Source organism: Amblyraja radiata, chromosome X, assembly GCF_010909765.2.
Source record: "Amblyraja radiata isolate CabotCenter1 chromosome X, sAmbRad1.1.pri, whole genome shotgun sequence".
NCBI classification, from domain to species: Eukaryota; Metazoa; Chordata; class Chondrichthyes; order Rajiformes; family Rajidae; genus Amblyraja; species Amblyraja radiata.
Window position 1 is genome coordinate 253,424 of NC_045999.1, and position 22,263 is coordinate 275,686.

The 22,263-nt window shown below is 44.2% G+C and overlaps 2 protein-coding genes across 9 annotated transcripts in view; one reads left to right on the forward strand and one right to left on the reverse strand.

Annotated features, from left to right (window-relative positions):
• Nucleotides 1–22,263, forward strand: part of mtmr10 (myotubularin related protein 10) — a 902,395-nt gene that overhangs the window by 106,611 nt on the left and 773,521 nt on the right. The window lies entirely within an intron of this gene.
• tjp1 (tight junction protein 1) overlaps nt 1–22,263 on the reverse strand; it is a 96,694-nt gene that overhangs the window by 26,801 nt on the left and 47,630 nt on the right. For all 8 annotated transcript variants that reach the window (XM_033015092.1, XM_033015087.1, XM_033015086.1 and 5 more), the window contains 7 exons: nt 19,366–19,422; nt 16,717–16,841; nt 14,625–14,727; nt 11,778–12,066; nt 8,421–8,524; nt 4,567–4,735; nt 3,763–3,910 (listed from right to left, as the gene is read on the reverse strand). In XM_033015092.1, coding sequence (XP_032870983.1) covers nt 3,763–3,910; nt 4,567–4,735; nt 8,421–8,524; nt 11,778–12,066; nt 14,625–14,727; nt 16,717–16,841; nt 19,366–19,422 — 995 coding nt within the window. The remainder of the gene's footprint in view (nt 1–3,762; nt 3,911–4,566; nt 4,736–8,420; nt 8,525–11,777; nt 12,067–14,624; nt 14,728–16,716; nt 16,842–19,365; nt 19,423–22,263) is intronic.

Sequence of the window (22,263 nt, forward strand, 5' to 3'; positions counted from 1 at the left end):
TTCATAGATAGATGCAGAGAATATGGCTTGGGAACCAATCGCGCAACTTTACAAGAACTACGTAGGCCGCTATTGGAGTATTGTGTGCAATTCTGGTTGTCACATGATGGGAGACATGAGCAAAACACAATGCACTGAAGGAACTCAGTGGTCAGGCAGCATCTGTTGAGCAAATAGATTGATGGCTTTTGGGTTGGGACCCTTCTTCCAACTGAGGAAAGATGGATGGAGTGCAGAGGAGATTTACCAGGATGTCGCCTGGTGTGCAGAGGAGATTCACCAGGATGCTGCCTGCAGCCGAGGGCTTGTTATGGTGGGAGGTGGGTCTTGTTTTCCCTGGAGCAAAGGAGGCTAGGCAGTGACCCGATGGAAATATGTAAGATTATGAGAGACACAGATACTTAAATTCATTGTCCCATGGTAGGGTACCAGAAAAAAGGAAAGCAGGTTTAAGTGAGAGGGAGAAATGTTAAAGGAGATCCAAGGGTTTAATTTTTATAAAGAGTGTTTGATGTCATCAGAGGGAATGATGGAATCAAATACTATTAACATGCCTCGTTATGACAATCAGACAGACTATTAAATAGGCATTGAAGGTATGGTCCAAATGGGATTTGTGTAGATGGGTAAATGGGTGGACATAGATGGTCCACAGTCCTCTCTGACCTCATCCACCTTACTTTCCAGCATCTGCAGTTCATTCCTTGCCAATTAGTTGGATTAATCCACAACAAACACAAAATAGTTCATATTACAGAGAATCTAATGAAAGCTAAAGATTAGATGTTCCGAATGTCATTCGGACAACATTACTTCAATAGAATGGGAAGCAAAAGATAGTGCCACTTTCCAGATTAGTTTAGTTTTGTCAACATAACAATTGTAACAACATAACATAATAATTGGTGTTTATGAATCAGTGGTTCCTGAAAAGAGACATAAGTGTTGCAAAGCCAGCAAGAACATACTGCATTAAAGAGGCGGCCTGCAAATAAGAGTGTTTTGCCAGAAGTTGATCAGTAATATTTCTGACCAGAAGGTGGAGCCGTTCCCTCAGAAAACCCAATACACACAGATGAACCGAGGAACTCTTAACTTTATCGGCGTACAGCACGGAAACAGGCTGTTCGGCCCACATTCGCCATGCTATCCGAGACACCTCCCTTACCAAGACCTATCTGCATTTAGTTCATATTTCTTTAAACCTTTCCTATCCAGGTACCAATGTGAATGTATTAAATCTCTACCTATGTGGAAAATATGATCCCTAGATCAATGTTATATTTGTTTAAGGAACTGCAGATGCTGGAAAATCGAAGGTAGACAAAAATGCTGAAGAACCTCAGCGGGTGAGGCAGCATCTATGGAGCGAAGAACCAGTCTGAAGAAGGGTTTCGGCCCGAAACGTTGCCTATTTCCTTTGCTCCACAGTTGCTGCCGCACCCGCCGAGTTTCTCCAGCATTTTTGTCTACCTTCAATTTTATATTTGTCCCTTTACAATCTGACCCCTCAGGTTTTAGACTCCCTTGTCATGGGAAAAGGACAGCAACACAACCCCCCCCCCCCCCCGGGCTCTGCCTCTCATAATTATACAAACCTCGACAACTCACCCCTCAGCTTCCTTTGCTCCAGGGAAAACAGCCTCAGTCAATCTAATCTTTCCTTAATCAAGCCTTTTGGTCTGGGCAACATTCCTGTGAATCCTTGAACCCCGTTTAGCTCAATCCCAGCCATCCTATAAAGCAGCGACCAGAACTACACAGAGCACTCCAAGCCTGGCCCAACCAATCAGCCACCAGTTTCAAAAAGGTAAATAAGATTTAAAATTTTAAAAGAAAGCTGCAACTTTACATGTCTTCTTAAAGAAGCCATAACTTCCTTAAATGACAGAAATATTGTGTCCCTGAGCTAGAGAGTCGAACACAGCTCCTGATTCTGATCACCAGGCAGTGATTCAGGGGAGAGGGTCAGGCAAGATGTCCTATTGCTCGGTGTTAGTGATGTTGGTAGCAGCACAGGAGCTCATCCCAACCAGATTGCAAGAAATTCAGAAATAGGGAAATGCAGTAAAATCATATTTAAACAGAAATTCACATGCTAAAAAGTTAGTTTGAAAATCTGTACAGCTATAGAACGATAAGAAAGACTACACATTTTGGAAGGAGAAGCTGAAAAGAGAAACCAGGTTCCATATCAACCATAAATAACAATTGAACAGATGGAATCACAATAAATTGTAAAAGGGAGCCAGGAAGAGAAAACGACGATGGCTGTGCTCATGAGAGAGACGCGCTAGTTGGGAACTAACAGTACATGCAGTAAATACCAAGGCAACAACTCCTGGATTACTGCTGCTCTTACAGGTAGAAGCTCAGTCACCATCCTCTGCTGGCTTCATGGTTTGACATTGGGTAAAACAGTTGCATCATCTGGTCATTGTCAGACTGCACTCTTCAATATTAGGCACAAAAATACCAACAGGTGCACAGTTTCACATTGTATCATTGTCAAAATACACTTGAATCGACCCTAGATACAGAATTAACAGAAAACGGCATTCACCAACTTACAGAGTCCTGAAATACCAGCAGAACTACATTCTTCAATCTCTCAAGTGAGTTTCAGTTATTCTTCTCCACTGATGTCATCCTGCACAACTGAGCCAAAAATAGAGTGCTTCCTATGCTTAAGGCACAGACCTTGTAGCCTGACAGCTCCCATACTGAACAAAGGCAGGAAACTGAGGCACTGGATATACAAGTTAACCTTTCACAGTGAAAATAATGAATTCATGCATTAGTGAGTGAAAATTCTATGGGAGGCAACATGTAAAGGGGATGTGTCAATCTGCAGAGACCTCACCGACAGCAAGCTCAGACAGTAACACCAAAACTCAGCTCCTGGATTTTAAAATTAAGAACCAATTTCCCTCGCAGAATCGTCACCATGATCTGGGGCCCTGGAATTCAGTCGATGTTTCCCAATTACTGAAGAGCCAGCTCTACCACCAATCATTGTGCAGATCCCAAACCCAAGTGAGATGTTCTTTTGCCCATTTACAGAAAAGGTGGCACCCAGTTAGACAATGAGGATAGGAAAACCGGGCGACACAAGAGGGTACAGATGCTGCATTTGATCAAAAAAACAAACTACTGGAGGTAGTCAATGGGTCAGGCAGCATCTGTGAAGAGAAAGGGGTGGGTATCATTTTGGGTTGGGACCCCTCTTGGTTTTGCTCCACAGCTGCTGCCTGGCCTGCTGAGTTCCTCCAACTGCTTTTTGCAGAGGAACATCAGGCCAGTCCCTTGATGCATGGCAAAGAGTTACAATGACCTATCCCTGACTAGGTAATACAGACACAGACTAGGTAATACAGATCCCTGACTAGGTAATACAGACGCATTCAACATATTCTGCAATGAAAACTGACCAAAATATACAATTTTTCTAGTTATATTGTCAATGATCAAAAATATCAAAATGATCAACATCTCTAATGTATGAGAGATCATAGAACTCAATTATGTAGAAATAACAGACAAGAGTGCAGAAGCTGGATTTTCTGAAAACTAAAAATTATACAGCCCAAAAAAACTAGTGTACAGTACAACCTTCCACACAATACAATGAATTAAGCCCCCCACACAATACAATGAATTAAGCCCCCCCCACAATACAATTAACCTCCCCCCCTCCCTCAAACAATGCAATTAACCCCCCCCCACCCCCTCCACCTCCAAAGAGAAAAGGCAGTGGTTTACCTTCCATTGCTGATGGGCTGTGGAGAATGGTGCGAGTGGTCAGACCAATCTGACTGCTTGTCAGGCGAGCGGGAACGACTGCGCAAGCGAGGCCTCTCATTTGAATGGTTGGAATGATCAGATGCCAGCGAATGGATTTCTGAAATATCTAACAACAACATTCACAGGCTCATGTGCTGTTACTTAACACCAACTCAAATTGCAATAAAAGCGAATCTCCATTGCTTTAGTTGTTTGCAGACAGCATTGTGTGGGCAGTATCACAGGCTGCACACTGCAACCGCTCATCTCTCTCAGTGAACCCAGTTACCCTGTTGTGCTGATCCTAGACTGGCTCATAACTTATACTGACTCCAGTCTACAGCACATTTCACACTGCCATTTCCTTGAGGACGAATACAGCAGTAGAGTTGCTGCCTTACAGCGCCAGAGATCCAGGTTCGATCCTGACCACTGGTGCTGTCTCTATGTTGTTTGTACGCTCTCCCCGTGACATATGTGGGTTTCTCCGAGATCTTAGATTTCCTCCCACACTCCAAAGACGTACAGGTTTGTAGGACGATTGGCTTGCTATCAATGTAAAATAAATTGTCTGCAGTGTGCGCAGGGTAGTGTTGATATGCAGGGATCGCTGGTCGGCGCGGACTCAGTGGGCCGATGGCCTGTTTCCGCGCTATATCTCTAAATTAAATTACTGCTCTTTACCAATCAGATACTAAACCTCTGCTCAACACATCACTTACATTCCAAAGCCAGAAGCAGATGGGACCACAATCCTATCCCAAAATTGGTTCATACACTTACCATCTCTTTCAGAAGCATTTGCAGAAGGAATGCTGTCTTCCAAATCAGGCACATTTAGGAGAGTGGCTCTTTCATCTCTCTGTACCACCATTTTAAGCTTGCCCTTTGATCTCTCTATTAGTTTCTTTGCATCTCCCAACGACATGTTTTCTGTAACAGTGCCATTGATCTGTAATGGAACAAAAGAATCATAGTAATACTGAGCTTGGAAGCCAAATGCAAATAGCACAGACCTTATCTATAAGCAACAGTCACAGGAAGACAATAGCATGCTCTATGGTACACACAGTTCAAACAATGCTATTACCACTTGCTTTCTGCATTTGTATAGATAGCATTCTTCTGAAAGAGCAGAGTATTTCCTTTATCAGCAAAGCAGCAAACGGCAATCACAACTCTGCACCTCAGCAGATCTTTGTCAGCTCAAATTACAACATGATTTGATGAATTGACCAAGATGCTATTATATTAAACCCAAAGCATAACCTAACACACCATTCAGTGCAGTCGCTCAGCATATTGTACAGATATCAAACTGATAACACTTTGAAACATGAATGTACAGTGTGACAGCATAACATTTAATGGCAGGTCAACAGCAACAATTTTGTTTTATAAACACAATTTAAATATAGTTTCATTGTTGCTTGAGATGGCTGCTTATTTCAAAAGCTACATAATTAAGGTTTCCTTTACTTCCAAAACCTGTTGCACATCACTCCAAATGGTCACAACACTGACAGTTGATCCTGGCCCACACCAGCTGCCCACCAAAGCCAGCTGCTAGATCTTCCCACCAGCCCTTTCTCAACAGCTTTACTTTTGTTTCCACTATGTATTTATCCAATTTCTTCCTTAGAGGCCCCAATCGAATCTGCCTCTAGCACAACTGCAGTCATTATTTCAGATTCACCCACAAGTTGTGTAGAAAGGTTATTCTGCTCAATTCTTTTCCCCACTACGTCATACCTATGATCTCTCGTCCTCCGCTATCCGTCTGTCCAGCTCACATTATTTTATATACTTCAAACAAATCTCACCTTGGCTTTCTCCAACCTCTCTAAACTCTCCTTGGAACAATAGTTCTTCATCCCAGAAACCTCTCCCTACCGGATCTGCATCCTCCCCAGCTCCTTTACACATTTCCAATAATATGTGCATAGACTTTCCATGCTATATCTCAAAGCTAAACTAGAACATAATGCACCTGTTGAGGCTGGACAAACATCTCAAAGGATCAGTATAACTTTCCTGCATCCCTCCACTGATGAAGCCCATTAACTGTGCAGATCTTATTAATTACTGTCTCAACCTGTCCTCCCATTTGGTTTCTTTTCTCACAGATGTTGTCTGACAAAGGGTCATTATGGCCAATTTGAAATCTAGCATCTATTTAAACTTAGGACTTGAAGGGTACAAGATTGCACCTGAAACGTGGTGACTCTGTATTGTCTCAGTCTGATCTACTGCCTTACACTCATGTGGTGCTATGATTGAGGTTGCAGATTTTATGCAGAAACTAATCCAGATCTGTAGTCAATGTGCATGGTTGCACAACAGTCATCGTCAGCATGTTTGTGCTCCTCGACTCAGAACAGACACACAATGTGGCCCCGAGATTAGACCAGTGAGCTACGGGGAATGCACAAATCAAGCACAGCTTAAATCTATGCCTTCTAATTTTAGACTCCCTCAGCCTGGGAGAAAGATTGGCTATTCACCTTAACTGTTTTCCTCATTTTATAAACCTCTAAGCTCACCTTTCAGCCTCTGACATTCTGGTGAAAAAAGTCCCATACTATTTAGCCTCTTCCTATAACTCAAATCCTCCAGACCAAGTAACATGCGGGTAATTCTTTTTTTCCCACCGTTTTCAGTTTAATAACATCCTTCCTACCTGCACCTTACAAAGCTGTAAAGGCCTGTCCCACTGTACGAGGTAATTCAAGAGTTCTCCCGAGTTTCCCCTGATTCGAACTCGGAAAATTACGGTAATAGCCGTTCGTAGGTACTCGGGGCTCTCGTGGACATTTTTCACAGTGCTGAAAAAACTTCACGAGCTTACCGCGTTTTCCGAGTACCTGCCGTTAGCGTTACGAGCCGTCCCGAGTTCTGACATACCCGCTACGTACTTACCACGAGTCTGATTTTTTTTTTAACTTGGGAAAGCTCTTGGGTAAATTCGTATAGTGGGACAGGCCCTTAACACAATGTCACAAAGCTGTAACACAATGTCACAACTCCTATATTCAATACCCTGACGGATGAAGGCAGATGTGCCAAATACCTTCTTCATACCCCATCTACCCGTGTCAATACTGTCATGGAACTATATACTGTACCTGCATCCCACAATCTCTGTTCAACAAATGCCCCAGGGCTCTACCATAGCTATGTCCAGCCAGAGTTTATCTTATCAAAATGCAACACTCACATTTACCCAAATTAAAATCTATCTGCCATAAAACAAAATATAAAACTAGACGGGATGGTTTGATCTTGTGTGGGACATCCGGAAGTGGTGGCGCTGCCCTGGCAGCAGCGGCTCGCCTGCAGTCCGTTTGTTTTTACTTTTTTGTGCTGTTTTTTTTCCGTTTTGTCTAGTTAAGTTTTTGGTTTTTAGGTTGTGTTTATGTGTGGGGGGGGGGGGTTGAAACGGGGCTTGCTGTCTCTCCCTTCGGGGGAATGCGACTTTTTTGTCGTATCCCCCTTCTCTGCCTCCGTCTGCGCTGAGGCCTAATGGCGGAGCTGGCGACCTCGAGACTCCGGAGGCAGAGCCAGTCAGGACTTGCCCTGGGCTCGCACCCGTGAGGGCGGTCCGGCTCGGGGCTGGAACTGCGCTCCCGTGAGGGGCTGTGACGCTCCCGTGAGGGCGGCCTGGCGCGGGGCTGAGACTCTCCCGTGAGGGGCTGTGGCGCTCCCGTCAGGGCGGCCCAGCCCGAGGGTGGAATGGCGCTCCCGTCGGAGCGGCCCAGCTCGAGGGTGGAATGGTGCTCCCGTCGGAGAGGCCCAGCTCGAGGGAGGTACGGCGCTCCCGTCGGAGCGGCCCAGCTCGAGGGAGGTATGGCGCTCCCGTCGGAGCGGCCCAGCTCGAGGGAGGTATGGCGCTCCCGTCGGAGCGGCCCAGCTCGAGGGAGGTACGGCGCTCCCGTCGGAGCGGCCCAGCTTGAGGGAGGTACGGCGCTCCCGTCGGAGCAGCCCAGCTCGAGGGAGGAACGGCACTCACGTGAGGGCGATCCGGCTCGGGGCTGAACGGTGCTCCGGTGGCTGGGACGGCGTTGACCTGAGTCCGGGGTTCAGCCGCGGGCCAGCAGCTGCATCCGCTGGACTGGAGGGCGGCAGCTTCGACCACCCCGGGCCGCGGTGTTTGAGCCGGCCCGTTTGCGGGGTTCTGTGAGCCGCGGGACTGGTTGTGCCATCGCCCGGTGGGGTATCGCCTCAGCGCAGAGGGAGAAGAGGAGGGAAGAGACTGCAGCCCTAAGATTTTTGCCTCCACCACAGTGAGGAGGTGTTTGGAGGACTCACTGTGGTGGATGTTAATTTGTGTTTGTTGTTGTTTATTATTGTATGTATGACTGCAGGCACGAAATTTTGTTCAGACCGTAAGGTCTGAATGACAATAAAGGTAATTCTATTCTATTCTATTCTTCTTAAGATTTCATTATTTTAATAAATAAATAAGAAGAATTTTTAGAATTAAGGACAAGGGCCTTACCTCTTCCTTATAAAACGCTTTCAAATGGCAGTGCACGTTCAGCTCAATTTCAATATGGAATGGGAGGGTGAGATGAAGGAAAAACTAAAAAGGATTGACATTCAAGCTGTTGAAAAAGGGAAGCCTAAACGTGACTGACCTTCAATACGACATCTCCCTCATGGATGTTACCATCCTTGGCAGCCAGCCCTTCTGAAGAGATCTCTTTCACAAAAATGTGACTTGCCAATCGCAGACCGTACTCTGAGAAAACAAATCAATTGATGGTAATTCTGAAAGCAACAGAATTCTTTTATAGAACAGTGTTAAAAATTGGAAAATTTTAAAATTCAGAGATAAAAAACTGCTCAATTTAAGCAAAAATGTATAATCAGAAAATTCTAAACATCTGTTCCATTGATTCATCTTTTCGGAAACTTCCATTTGCTACTGATTTTAAACATGAGTGGCTTAGGTGCTAGGTGAGTGATGGTACTTGCCGTGGAAACAGCTCGAGTGTAAACAGTTGATGTCATTCAGTAATCCATGTTTGTCCCTCCAACACGTTTCACAGATCGGTTGGCTGTCACTTCACTACCCGAGTTTGTACCAGGTGAGAAGCCGAGCACAACCTTGGCCTCCTGGTCCACTCTCCCTCCCACACTACTTGCTGGATTGTACTTCCGGTAGCGCTGGTGCCAGCAGCCTCCACCTTCAGCCCTGTAACTTTTTGTTTATTGTTTTTTTAGTTATGTTAAAGTGTGTTTTTTATGTTTTTTTAAATGTCTTTATGTGGGGGAAGAGGGCACGGTAAGGGGGATACCGTCCTTCGGTCGCTTCCTGGAGAGGACGCGACTATTATTCGAGTCGCGTCCTCACCCCCCCAGCGGCCTACCTACTGGATTGGCGCGGCCTTTCCTGCCGGGATCGACCAGAGCTCCAGCAGCGGCGGGACAGCGCTGTAACATCGCGGGGCTGGCGATGCCTTACCGGGGGTCGCCGTCTGGAGCCCGGAGTGCTGGACCTGCTGCACCGACATCATGGAGCTGCGGTTTGCGGAGCTCCCAACGCGGGCGGCGCTGATCAACAACGCGGGGTCCTGCGGCTCCGCCCGGCTAGGCCTGCGGACTCGGGAGCTGCGGACTCCGGCTGCGGGAGGCGGCTGATCAGGAGGTCCGGGCCGCTGAGGAGGAGGATGTTCACCGTCGGGGATCGGTGTCGGCGTTCCACCAGCCCGGCGTGAGGGCCTGAACATCGGGCCGCCCGGTGCGGCGACTGCGGGTGCTCGGAAGGCCCAGACCACGGATGAACATCTGGGAAGATCGGAGGGGAGGCTGGCTGGACTATGGTGCCTTCCTCACCTTGGGGCCACTGTGTTATGTTGTGTCGTGGACTTTCTGTGTTTGTGCTTTCTTTTTTTAATTCAATTTTTTTAATTCAATTTTATTTTTAATATGTTTTATTTATTATTTATTTATTTTTATGATACTGCCTGTAAGGAAAATTCATTTCGTTGTCTCTAATTGAGACAATGACAATAAGTTTTAATACAATACAATACAATACAATACTAAATTACCCAGCCAATATCCTCATCTTTCACAGGACCAAGCCCTACTTTCACCACAGGATCTATGGAACTTCAATTCAAATAATCTGGAATGTGGTAAACGACCAGCAATGACACAACCCCAGCAGCTGACCGTTCTAGGTCTGAATGTCATTACCTCAATCATATTTTGCGTGCAACATCAGACAGGATGTGGGCTTCAAATAGTCAACATTTTAATACTGTTTTAAACCAGTCATTATAATTTAAATGCTATCCAAGTTGGTTGTAAAATAACTTCTTGTGGAATGCAACGTAAAATAGGCCATATCAAATCAGTAAATGTTAAACTGCAGATCCTGGAAATAGCAATGTAGAACAAAATATACAAATCAGGAGGCGGTACATCAGGGAGGCGGTACAGGAGCCTCAGGTCTCGTACTAGTAGGATGAGGAACAGCTTCTACAACAACACTATCACATTGCTGAACTCGGAGTCCCGCCGATAGATTTCTCCAGTTTCTCCGTCCACATTGTTTGCTTATTCTGTATTTTTATTTCTATATTGCACTATTACTACGGACTGACGCTAAACTGCATTTCGTTGTACCCATACTTGTATCTGTGCAATGACAATAAAGTTGAATTGAATTGAATTGAACAATGTGGAACTGCCGGCAATTACCGTTGGAATTTCTTAATTGCAATAGTTCAACAATTTAAATCTTCACGGGTAGATTCAAACTCGCGTTCCAGTCTTGTGACAGGACCATTACAAACATCATAAATATCCATGCAAGCCTGTGTGGCCTGACTGTGGCAAGGCCAGACATCGTGAAAACTTGCCTCAAGCATGTGGACACTCCATTCACAACCGATTACACAGCTCAGTATGAACAAAGTGACATCATGCTTACAAACCAGATTGTTGAAAACTGATCCAAACTCCAGAGCACACAGAAAGCAATGAAACAAAACCTCAGCGCAGTGAGCCAACTGCACGCCTTCCATTGTAACATCCATCCCTTGCACCACAAACACCTCCAGAGTGAACCCTCCTCCTCCTCCAAACAGCCCACACTGGCTGCTAGTAGTTTGCCCAAATGTCATTATAGTCTCCAAATCTCCAGTCTTGTCAAGAAAGCACTAGCTTGGAATCGGAATTGCAGGCATAAGCAAAACGTCTAGATACTGTACCCTGGTAGATAAACACCATGTGTAAGACAGTGAATATCAACATGAAATTCAACTTTGAAGGACATCAAAACTAGGTACAATCCTGTTTCTACAATTCTGGTCTGGCCTGATGTGCAAAAGCCTTTACAGCTATGGTGTTGGACAGGACCAATCAAGCACAATATCCCCTTCCAGAGACAGCCACATAAAGCTGGAGTAACTCAGCGGGGCAGGCAGCATCTCTGGGTGGGTGACGTTTCTTCAGTCTGAAGGGTCTCGATCCGAAACGTCACCCATTCCTTCTCTCCAGAGATGCTGCCTGTCCTGCTGATTTACTCCAGATTTTTGTGTCTATCGTGGGTATAAACCAGCATCTGCAGTACCTTCCTACAATCTCCTCTTCCAGTTTTATTATCCAAGGCCAATTAGAGCCAGATGTAAAATAGAGAAACTAGGAATTACAGATGCTGGTTTACAAAAAAAAGACAAAGAGCTAGAATAACTTAGCAGGCTGTATCTCTGGAGAACATGGGTAGTGACGATTTAGGTCAGGACCCTTCTAAGATATAGGTTCAGACATTTTGGATCGGAACCCTTTTTTAGACATGCAGTCAGTAGTTCAACTCATCTTGTTACGAATGGTTATAAACCTCTACAAGAAAATCTAAAGCTTACTAGTAACGTAACTTTTATTCTATTGCTCAGCTTTGGTGATATTTTCAGTCAGACCAATATACTAAATGCATGATCTCCACGCGAGATATGTGCAGCTATTATTTTAGATGTACACACCTTCACTCTTTCTTGACTTTACCAATGACACTTTAATGGGTTTAGGTGGGAGATGTGAAGACACCGATCGTCGCTCTGATCTTGGTGACAAGCTTCTCTCTCGATCTTCATGCCTCCCAATCTTCTTCTCATTCCTCCTCCCGCCATAAGGACTCCGCCCACTTCGTCCACTTTTACGATCATAAACCTCCTCGTCTTCAAAACTATCCTCCTCAGGCTCCGATACAGGCAATCGATCCGGCTCTGCTCGAGTCACCGGCATCTGAATTTTCCTTTTCCTCCTGATCGTCTGCAAGTATTTAAAAACAGCAGGTTATCAGAGCCTAAGCATTAACTACTTCCATTTTTACTGAGTTAGTTTGGAATTCATGTCAATAGACAATAGGTGCAGGAGTAGGCCATTTGGCCCTTCGAGCCAGCACCGCCAATGTGATCATGGCTGATCATCCCCAATCAGTACCCCGTTCCTGCCTTCTCCCCATATCTCCTGACTCCGCTATTTTTAAGCCCTATCTAGCTCTCTCTTGAAAGCATCCAGAGAACCCGCCTCCACCGCCCTCTGAGGCAGAGAATTCCACAGACTCACCACTCTCTGTGAGAAAAAGTGTTTCCTCGTCTCCGTTCTAAATGGCTTACTTCTTATTCTGAAACTGTGGCCCCTGGTTCTGGACTCTCGCAACATCGGGAACATGTTTCCTGCCTCTATCGTGTCCAAACCCTTAACAATCTTATATGTTTCAATGAAATTCCCTCTCATCCTTCTAAACTCCAGAGTGTACAAGCCCAGCTGCTCCATTCTCTCAGCATATGACAGTCCCGCCATTCCGGGAATTAGCCATGTAAACCTACGATGCACTCCCTCAATAGCAAGAATGTCCAATTGTGTACAGTTTTGGTCCCCTAAAATAGCAAAAATTAGGGGACCAAAACTGTACACAATACTCCAGGTGTGGTCTCGCTAGGGCTATGTACAACTGCAGAAGGTCCTCTTTGCTCCTATATTCGATTCCTCTTGTTATAAAGGCTAACATGCCATTCGCTTTCTTTGCTGCCTGCTGTACCTGCATGCTTACTTTCATACAAGGACCCCCAGAACCCGTTGTACTTCCCCTTTTCCCAACTTGACACCATTTAGATAGTCGCCACTGTTGCAAATACTCTAACCCACATGAGTAAACTATGGGGGAAGTCCTACTCCAGAAACCGGGTACACATTTCAAGACTTCACTCCAATGAAGTATTGATGTAGTGCTGCATGCTTTCATTTCAAACATTAAACCAGAGCCCCCTCTGCTCTCTCCTGTAGGTATAACGGATGTCACTGCTTTTTTGTGCCATCTGTCTCATGCTCTGTGCTTCAGCCCATAATCATCAGAATGCAGAAGAGCTTATCTATTCACACAAAATATACACTGAGATGAGAGGACAATTTTGTCATCTGGTAACCATGGCTTTGTGGAAAAATGAAAATTAAATCTGAGAAATTTCAAAGTTACAGAAAACAAAAAAGAAAATTTAATTTTGCAACTTCATCGATGAATACCGATCCTTACCTGAGGAAATACACTAATTGAAATAAGAGGTGTTTAGCCAGGTAAATTAATAAGAAAGGTTTAAAGGGATTTGGGCCAAATGTAGGCAAATGGGAATCATTCAAGTAGGCATGGTGGGCCAAAGGGCTGCTTCCTGACCACATGGCCCTTAAGAATTGCCATAAAATAATAATTTATAGTGGAAAATGCATCATTGTATGGATATGATGACAGATATGGAGTACTAATTCTAATTGTCCTGCTACAAGAAGGATGTCATTAAATTGGAAAGGGAGCAAAAAGAGATATGAGAGTCCCTTACCAGGACTGGAGGGTTTGAGAGATAAGGAGAGCTGGAGAGGTGAGGTCCTTTTTCACTGGGGCATGGGAGGTTGAAGGGTGACCTACTAAAAAGTGTATAATATCATTATAGATATATATATATAAAGATAAAATAGATGGCCAAATACATTTCCACAAAGGCAGGAGAGTCTAGAACTACAGGGCACAAATTTAAGGTGAAAACGGAAAGATTTACAAGGGACTGCAGTGGCAACTTTTTCATACGGAGGACGTGTAAATGGAATGAGCTTTTAATGGACACTGTAGGACTGGATACAATTATGAAGTTTTAAAATAAACTTGGACTGGTACAAGTATGGGAAAGGCCAGCAGCTGGCAAGTGGGACTAGCTCGGTTAGGTAACTTGGTGGGTATGGACAAGTTGGGTCGAAGGGCTTGTTTTTCCATGCTCCGTGATAATGCGTGCTCACTCCAGGTGCTCCAGTTTCCTTCCACTCCAAAATAAATGCTTGGTGAGAGGCTAATTGGCCACAGTGAATTACACCAGTGAGTGGCAGGAGAATCGTCAGGGGGGAACGGAGGGCCGGGGGGGGGGGGGGGGGGGGGGGAGGGGAGAGATCACTTACATGCACAACTGAGAGAAGTTTAATGGGAAACAGGATTGCCTTGAGAACTGGCTGCCTTGAGAACGCAATGGCCCATTTGGCTTTGAGCGTCACATGGAGGCACAAATATGAAAATTGAGTACATTCAATACTGGATCATGTGTCATCTCCATTACTCTGTTCCACTGATAACTGTTCATTGAACAATTGGTCAGTTGCATTCATTTCCCAAATTTTAAAACTAGAATGCACAATATTATGTTCGGTCCTGATAAATGCAATATGTTTTTTGGAATAAATATGAATGTCAATGGATTGATTATTACAGGTTGGCCCATGTTACCTTTTACCACAAAAACAGGTTTCACCTCCCATTTTGAAATATCATATTTTATGGTTCAACTTACAATTTTTGCATTCTTTCCACTTTTCCGCAGCTGCTGGACCGCAAATGCATGTTCCACGTTATCCATTGAAACACCATTAACCATGGCAACCCGGTCATTTTCACTGGGAGAGAAAAAACGCATGATGAAAATGGGGCCTCTGTGCCGTCAACCAATTTATAAAAAGTAAGTACTCCATCTCTTCAGCATCAGATTTCTATTTGTAGATGAGATTCTGGGTTTGATTAAGCAGAACAAGATCTCTATAAACAAATTCTTCAAACAATGGCTATTTAAAGGTCTTTTCTGGATTAGGAGGATTCATCCTTTATTTAAATTAATGGAATTTTTAGATCAACATTTGAACTAAATGAAGCAATTCTTGAGTCATGTGTGAAACAAGACTGCCCATTTCAACCCAAACTACTTTTAAAATGACTGCACACAGTTTGCTATAAAATTGACAACCAGAACAGAGAAATGTGCCCTTTGCCCAGATATGGGAAGAATAGGATGCTTCGGCCTAACAACTGTTCTGAGTTCCACTTCACAAAACTTCTTATCTTTAATTTCAAAGGCATTTTAAGATGTGAACCTCATGCCTTTAAGGGAGGGGAAGAAAAAGACTGTAGTCAGAATGTCTGGCAGACAAAAGTCTGCTGATCCTGGAATGTCCTCCAAAAACCAGAACGCTGGAAAGGCCGTCGTAAAGGGGTGACAGAGAGGGTTGAGTCAACAGTAGCAAGTCGGATAGAGGTGAGGAAGGGTTGACTGGCAGATAAGTCAGGTGGGCAGGGGGAAAGGTGAAGATGGTGACAGAGGAATGGAAGGGGACAAGTGGAGAATACAAGGCTGCAGATTCAGGAATTTACCACGGCAAAGTGAATCGAGATGGAATGAGAAACAGAGGCAGATGGGAACTACAGAGGAAGGGGAGGGGTGAGCAGTATATTAGGGAAGAAGGGGTTGGTCAAACTTGCGATTATTTTCTCTAGAATGGAGTTTGAGGGGAGAATTGATGGAAATACATAAAATTGGGAGAGGCATAGATAGAGTGGGTAGAAAATCAGAACCTTTTTTCCCCAGGATGGAAGTGGCAAAGTCAAGAGGGCAAAGCTTTAAGGTCAGATGGAGTAAATTTAAAGATGTGGGGGCATGTTTTTTTTGTTGAGTGGTGGTTGCCTGGAATGCACTGCCAGGGGTGATGGTGGAAGCAGATACTATATGGCATTTACAAGGCATTTAGACAAGCACATGGATACGCTGGGAATTAAGTGAGAGGGATCATGTGCAAGGGGAGTTTAATTCGGCATCATGATCAACACAGAGATTCAAAGGGCCCGTTTCTGTGCTTCATGTTTGATGAATTAAGAGTTGACCAGGTGGTGAGGGCCTGGAGTCACATTTAGGGCAGACCCTAGGTAAGGAAGATAGACAATGTGTGTAGGAGTAGGCCATTCGGTAGCCAGCACCGCCATTCAATGTGATCATGACTGATCATCCACAATCAGTACCCCGTTCCTGCCTTCTCCCCATAATCCCTGACCGCTATCTTTAAGAGACCAGAGAACCGGCCTCCACCGCCCTCTGAGGCAGAGAATTCCACAGGCTCACAACTCCGTGAAAAAGTGTTTCCTCATCTACGTTCTAAATGGCTTACCCCTTATTCTTAAACTGTGGCCCCTGTTCTGGACTCCCCCAACATCGGGAACACGTTTCCTGCCTCTAGCGTGTCCAAACCCTTAATACTCTTATATGTTTCAATAAAATTCCCTCTCATCCTACTAAATTCCAGAGTATACAAGCCCAGCCACTCCATTCTCTCAGCATATGACTGTCCCGCCATCCCAAGACTGACTTCCTCCCCTGGAGGACGTGTGCTAGATGGGTTTTTGTAACAATTGTTCATTCTTTAATTATTACTACGGCTGGATAATGTTTCAAATTCCAAATGAACCCGAGGACAGTTCAGGATGGGCAATAAATGTTGGCGTAAACTATTGCAGCTCAGATCCTGGAAAATCAGAAAAAACGGAATGCCAATTCCTGTCTGTCGCATCACATTGAATACTTAAGCGACACATTCATGAGATAGTGTAGTTTTCTGACTTACTGCAGCAAGCCTTCAGCTGGTCCTCCTTTCAAAACATCTGAAATGACTATGGAGGTTTCCCCACTCTGGAAGTGGGGGTTATCCTTCCCTCCTGATATCGCAATTCCAAATCCAAAGCCAGGAGCCTGAAATTTAAAGACATATCTCACTCACCGCATGTGACCAAAACAGTAGTAAATGGTAGATAAACTAAAAATGCTCACACTAAAACAAAAATAATTTAATTGTCCTTGATAATCTTACTCTGAATGAACACAGCAACTTAGATGCATTCAAAACAGAGAATACAGGAAGCACTCATCAGATTAGGTAACATCAGTGGGAGAAAGCAGATTTGACATTTTGAGCCAAGGACACTTCAGAATAGAAACGTGATAAAACAAGCATGTTAAATTGCAAGAGAGAAAGAGCTGCAGAGAACGGAAGGAAAGTCTGTGAAGGAACCCAAGACCAAGACACAAGTGGTTACCAACGGGCTTCTAGAGCTTGCCCTGCCATCACACTTGATCATGGCTGATAACTATAATCCCCTTTCACTCCCCACACTCTCTTATAGTTTAAATGCCTAGTGTTAAAGTCCACAAGCCCTGCGGTCAGAGCACTAACACAGCAATCCTCAGCAAAGGATTGCCCGCTGCGCGATGGTAAGTCCGCGCCGCGCTTGCGGCTTAAAGCTCCAGGCCGGTCTCCAGGAAAGGCCACACCAATCCAGTTGTTAGGCCATGGGGAGGGGACAGAGATGTGACATGGAGAAAGATCACATCTCCGTCGAGGTAAGTGAGATTGGTAACATACACAACAGGATGTAACAAATCACAAAACATTTACAGGAGGCCATTTTGCCCATCATCCCCAACAGTCAGAAGACAGCCTGGTTCCCTGTCTGCAAACGTGTATGTCCCTTTAAAGAACCTTTCTGCCTCCACCACCCTATCAGGCAGCAAATTTCAGACCACCTTCTGGGGAAATAACGTTTTTCTTCTAATGCAATTCAATCTTTCTACCAATCACTTAAAATCTAAACCCTCTTATTTTAGATCTCTCTGCCAAGACATATAGGTCCTTCCTTCTTTCCTCTCTCAAGGTCAGGCATGATTTCTCCTGCCCTCTATCAGGCCATCAGGCCTCGTATCTTCCCAAAACAGAGATCCGTCACGTTTCTGTCAACTATTGCGCTCTTCCTCTTGGCGGAAAGTGCAGGCAGATAAGAACTGGCCTTCGCATGGAACTAGCCTGCACCCTCAACAACTTTACAAGCAGCCAATTAACCTACAAACCTGCACCTCTTTGAAATATGGGAGGAAACCGGAGCACCCGGAAAAAACACATGGTCACAAGGAGAATGTACAACCCCGTACAGACAGTTCCCAGAATCAGTATCGAACCCGGGTCTCTGGCACTACATGGCAGCAACTCTACCACTGCGCCACGGTGCTGAAACTACCTTTGTGTTGATTCTTCTCACTTTCTTCAAATCAAAAAGGCATAGACGTGGGCATTTGCTACTTTTGTCTGTTTGTTTGCTGTGTAAACACTTGGCTCCAAACGTACTCCAACAACACTCCCCAAGTCTGACGAAGGGTCTCGACCCGAAACGTCATCCATTCCTTCTCTCCAGAGATGCTGCCTGACCCGTTGAGTTATTCCAGCTTTTTGTGTCTATCCCCAATTCTGTCTTTGCCACAGAGACAACGACATTGTACACGCCTTCTACACCCATGCAGAACTCAATTTCAACTTCATCATTCAACCTTCAGTCACTTGGGCCACCTCTGGCACTTTGCTCCCCTTTCTTGATTGCTCCACATCCATCTCAGGAGACAGATTATTCACAGACGGCTTCTACGCACCCACCAACTCCCACAGCTATCTTAACTGCACCTCGCTGGGATGAAATCCCTTTCTCACAGTCTTGTCTTTGCTGCATCTCCACTCTAAGATATAGATGTTCCCCATTCTTCATAGATTCCTCTCAGTTTCCCACAGCTCCGTTCTTGCACACACCCCTCCCTCCAAGCAGAACAATGATAGTTCCCCTGGTCCTAACCTTTCATTCCATCGGCCTCTGCATCCAACATCTTATTCTACAATATCTAGCAGCATCAATACAATCCACCATCAGTCACATCTTCAGATCCTGCCCCTTCCAGCTTTCCACACAGACCGCTTTCTCATCACTCCTTAGTTCAATCATCCGTCCCCGCCACCTCTCAGGCACTTTCCCCTGCAAATGCACCTCCTCCCTCATCTCCATTCAAGAACTCGAACAGATCTTCCAGGTGAGACAGAGGTTTAGTCTACACTAGGGCACAATCATCTGACTCGACTAAGAGGAGCAATAAACTATAACATCCCAGCTAACAATGTGCACATTTTCATAGCAATTACTGGATAATATCCAAGAGTGTTTTGGTTGATTTTCCCACCTCAAATTTAATTGCTACCTCTCTGGCACCTATTACGTATAGTCTGGACTGGATTTGGTTGAAATGGCGTGCTTACTGAACATTTACACAGTCTCCATCATTAGGTTAAAGGTATAACATGTCTCCATTTGCAGCTTTGCACCACCTGGTGCTCATCTGTTATACGCACGGATCCTCAATAACCTAGTGTTCACTGGATAATCAGATGGAGCCAACGACTCACCCTGTGAAGCGTGGCTGTCTGCTGTTCCCATATCACCGTCTCCTCCATGACTGTGTTCTAGAATACAAGAGAATGCCAACATATTTAGCAAGTGTTCATAGTTCCATTAATTCAGAAGTAGAAAATAAATGAACATCCAGCCATAAATGCAGTCAATGGACAAAAGCACTTAAAAGTCGATACTTGAAATTAGACTTAGGCCTGCTAGAAAATACTGTTTTCACTGCAATCTCTCACACACACACACACGGGACAGAATTTTAGGGGAACTCCACTGATTACACTACTAATGAACAGATTGCTTATAACAGAATATTTATAATCTGTGCTATTCTTCCACTGACTTCATGTTTCTTACTTTCTTTGGTGGCCCTACTGAGGAAACATTGCAAACTTCAAAAAACTAGAAGGGGAAACTAGAGTTAAAACATCTGCTCTGCTACGGGTACTCACTTTCATTCCCTTTCCTACTCTCAACCCTCTCCCACAACTCCACTATTCCAATAAACAAATCTCCCCAAACTGCACACAACAGGAATTCCAACCATTTTACCCAATGCCCTCCATGCCCATCAGAGTAGACCAGGGCCTTCAATCTCCAAACCCGATTTATTCTCTTCAATAAAAGTTCCTGCACTCTTGTGCAATGGTCTTTTCTGCACTCTGTCTTTAGCTTCTCTCCCTCAAGTCCATCAGGTGAGCTTACATGGAACAGAATACTATTCAATGTCAGTATTGCAGATCATATCAAGCACCTTCAATGCAACTCTGTTCACACCCAAGGTGTATGAATGCTTTGACATATCAAAAAAAAGCTTTGAGTTTACAAAGTGTTTGCATTGCTCTGTAAAGATGCTGGACAAATTCAAGATTTCTAATTTTCTTCAAATGTAAAATCATTTCCATCCCAGATTTGTTTTAAATGGAAGAGATAAGAGATATGAATAAAGAGGGAGGTTTTGAGGTGTGGTGTCTTCTACTGGGCTAGATAACAGCAAACACTTTGTATGAAACCCACAACTCAGTAATAATTTAGAAACAAGGAACTGCAGATGCTGGTTTACAAAAGTGCTGGAGTATCTCAGTGGGTCAGGCAGTATCTCAGGAGAACATGAATAGGTGATGTTTTGGGTTGGGGCAACACTGCCAGAAGCACAGCTCGCAACTAGCAAGAAATACAATTCAACTTTCTCCAGAGTCACTTTTCAAAGTCACGAGCACACTAGATTAACAAAGGTTTACATGTCTATATGAAGCACAGTTGGTAACTACATCCTTGCATTGAGAGAAATAAAAAGTTGAATGGTTTAGGAAGTGATTAAAATAATTTAATGGCCTTGAGATAAAGTACACAACTTGACCATTTCTTCCTGCAACAATTTGACATGGAGGAAAAAGTCAAATACCCTTTCTTAATTCCAATCCTTTTCTCCAGAGATGCTGCCTGTCCCGCTGAATTACTCCAGCATTTTGTGCTGAATTACTCCAGCATCTCAATTGCTTGAACTGCTTCATGGGACCACTAATTCTTTTTCCATTTGGCAAGGAAGCCAGTAGAGCACAAAGTAAAGCTTCCACGCGACGCCCGTCCCTCCTCAGCCTAGCAGGAATCACAAGCCCTGGAAACAGAGCCCTCCTTCACTAACGTCGCCCATTCCGTCTCTCCAGAGTTGCTGCCTGCCCGCTGAGTTGCTCCAGATTTTTGTGTCTATCTTCTAAACATTTATTAGCTGGCTGCACCTCAATATTTTCCTTGAATAACATGTGTAGGCTACAGGTCGACAATGACTGTAATTTAAGTATATTATGTGGATTTCATACAAGATACCACAACGTTTGCTTTAATTGTTATTCTGCCAGCACCAAAAATATTGCTGAGACACTCCATTTGTTGCGATTCTGACTGGCTCATGTGATCAACTACAATCTTTGTCACAAATCAGTGGAGTCAGACAGATTAGTGCTGTAAACATCACTGGCATTTAGCATCCTGCTTCACTAACAGGCAGATCATACAGCATGCTGCACAAACACGATTTTAAAATAATTACCACTCATTTCAAAACAGCACAAGGAAGACAAGCCAGCACAGCAACTTTATGTCATCAAAACAACCTCCTTATGCTAGATTCCAGACAGACAGTGCCATGAGAGAACCACTCCCAGTACAAATAGGACCTGGATCGACCAGTTTGAGCAGAGTGAACAGACCAAATCAATTATGGGGCCAAATCTCTTTCTGCTTATTCTCAATTTCAATGGGGTTCATAATAAATTAGGAACCCATTTGCAAAACTAATTGAAGCTCCCATATCTCAGACAAATCCAACCCATGCCATGGCCTCTGAGCATAGGCCTGTGCAACTGTAGAATATTCAGCACTGCCAGCAAAACGCACAAATTATATCAAGATGCTGAAAAACCATCAGAAACGAACAATGGAGAGAATGTGTAAGCACCTAGCACGTGCCAACTCCACAGCGGGGATACAGAATCTTTATACGGTTTAATCTCACTACAAAGCAGCAAACTCTTTCAAGAAATAAACGGTGCCTGCATTATTTTTAAATCTCCAGAAGGCATTTGATCAGTTTCACATTAAAAGTTACTGCAGAAAATAAAAGCTCCTGGTGAAGTTTGATACGTTGGCATCATTAGAAGAGTGAATGTCTCTGGGATCAGGAGGCATAAATAGGACTTTGTCTGGCTGTATTTTCAGAGTATAATTTCAGAGTATAATTTTTATTTTAACTCCAACATGTTGTTTAAAATGTTTCTCTCCATGATAATTTAATTTGTCACAATGGTTTCTCTTTCATTCTGTAAATTATGTTCTTAGTCTGAGAGTCAAGAGTTACACCCCCAGGTCCTTCCTAACCCTCCAACCTCTCACAAACC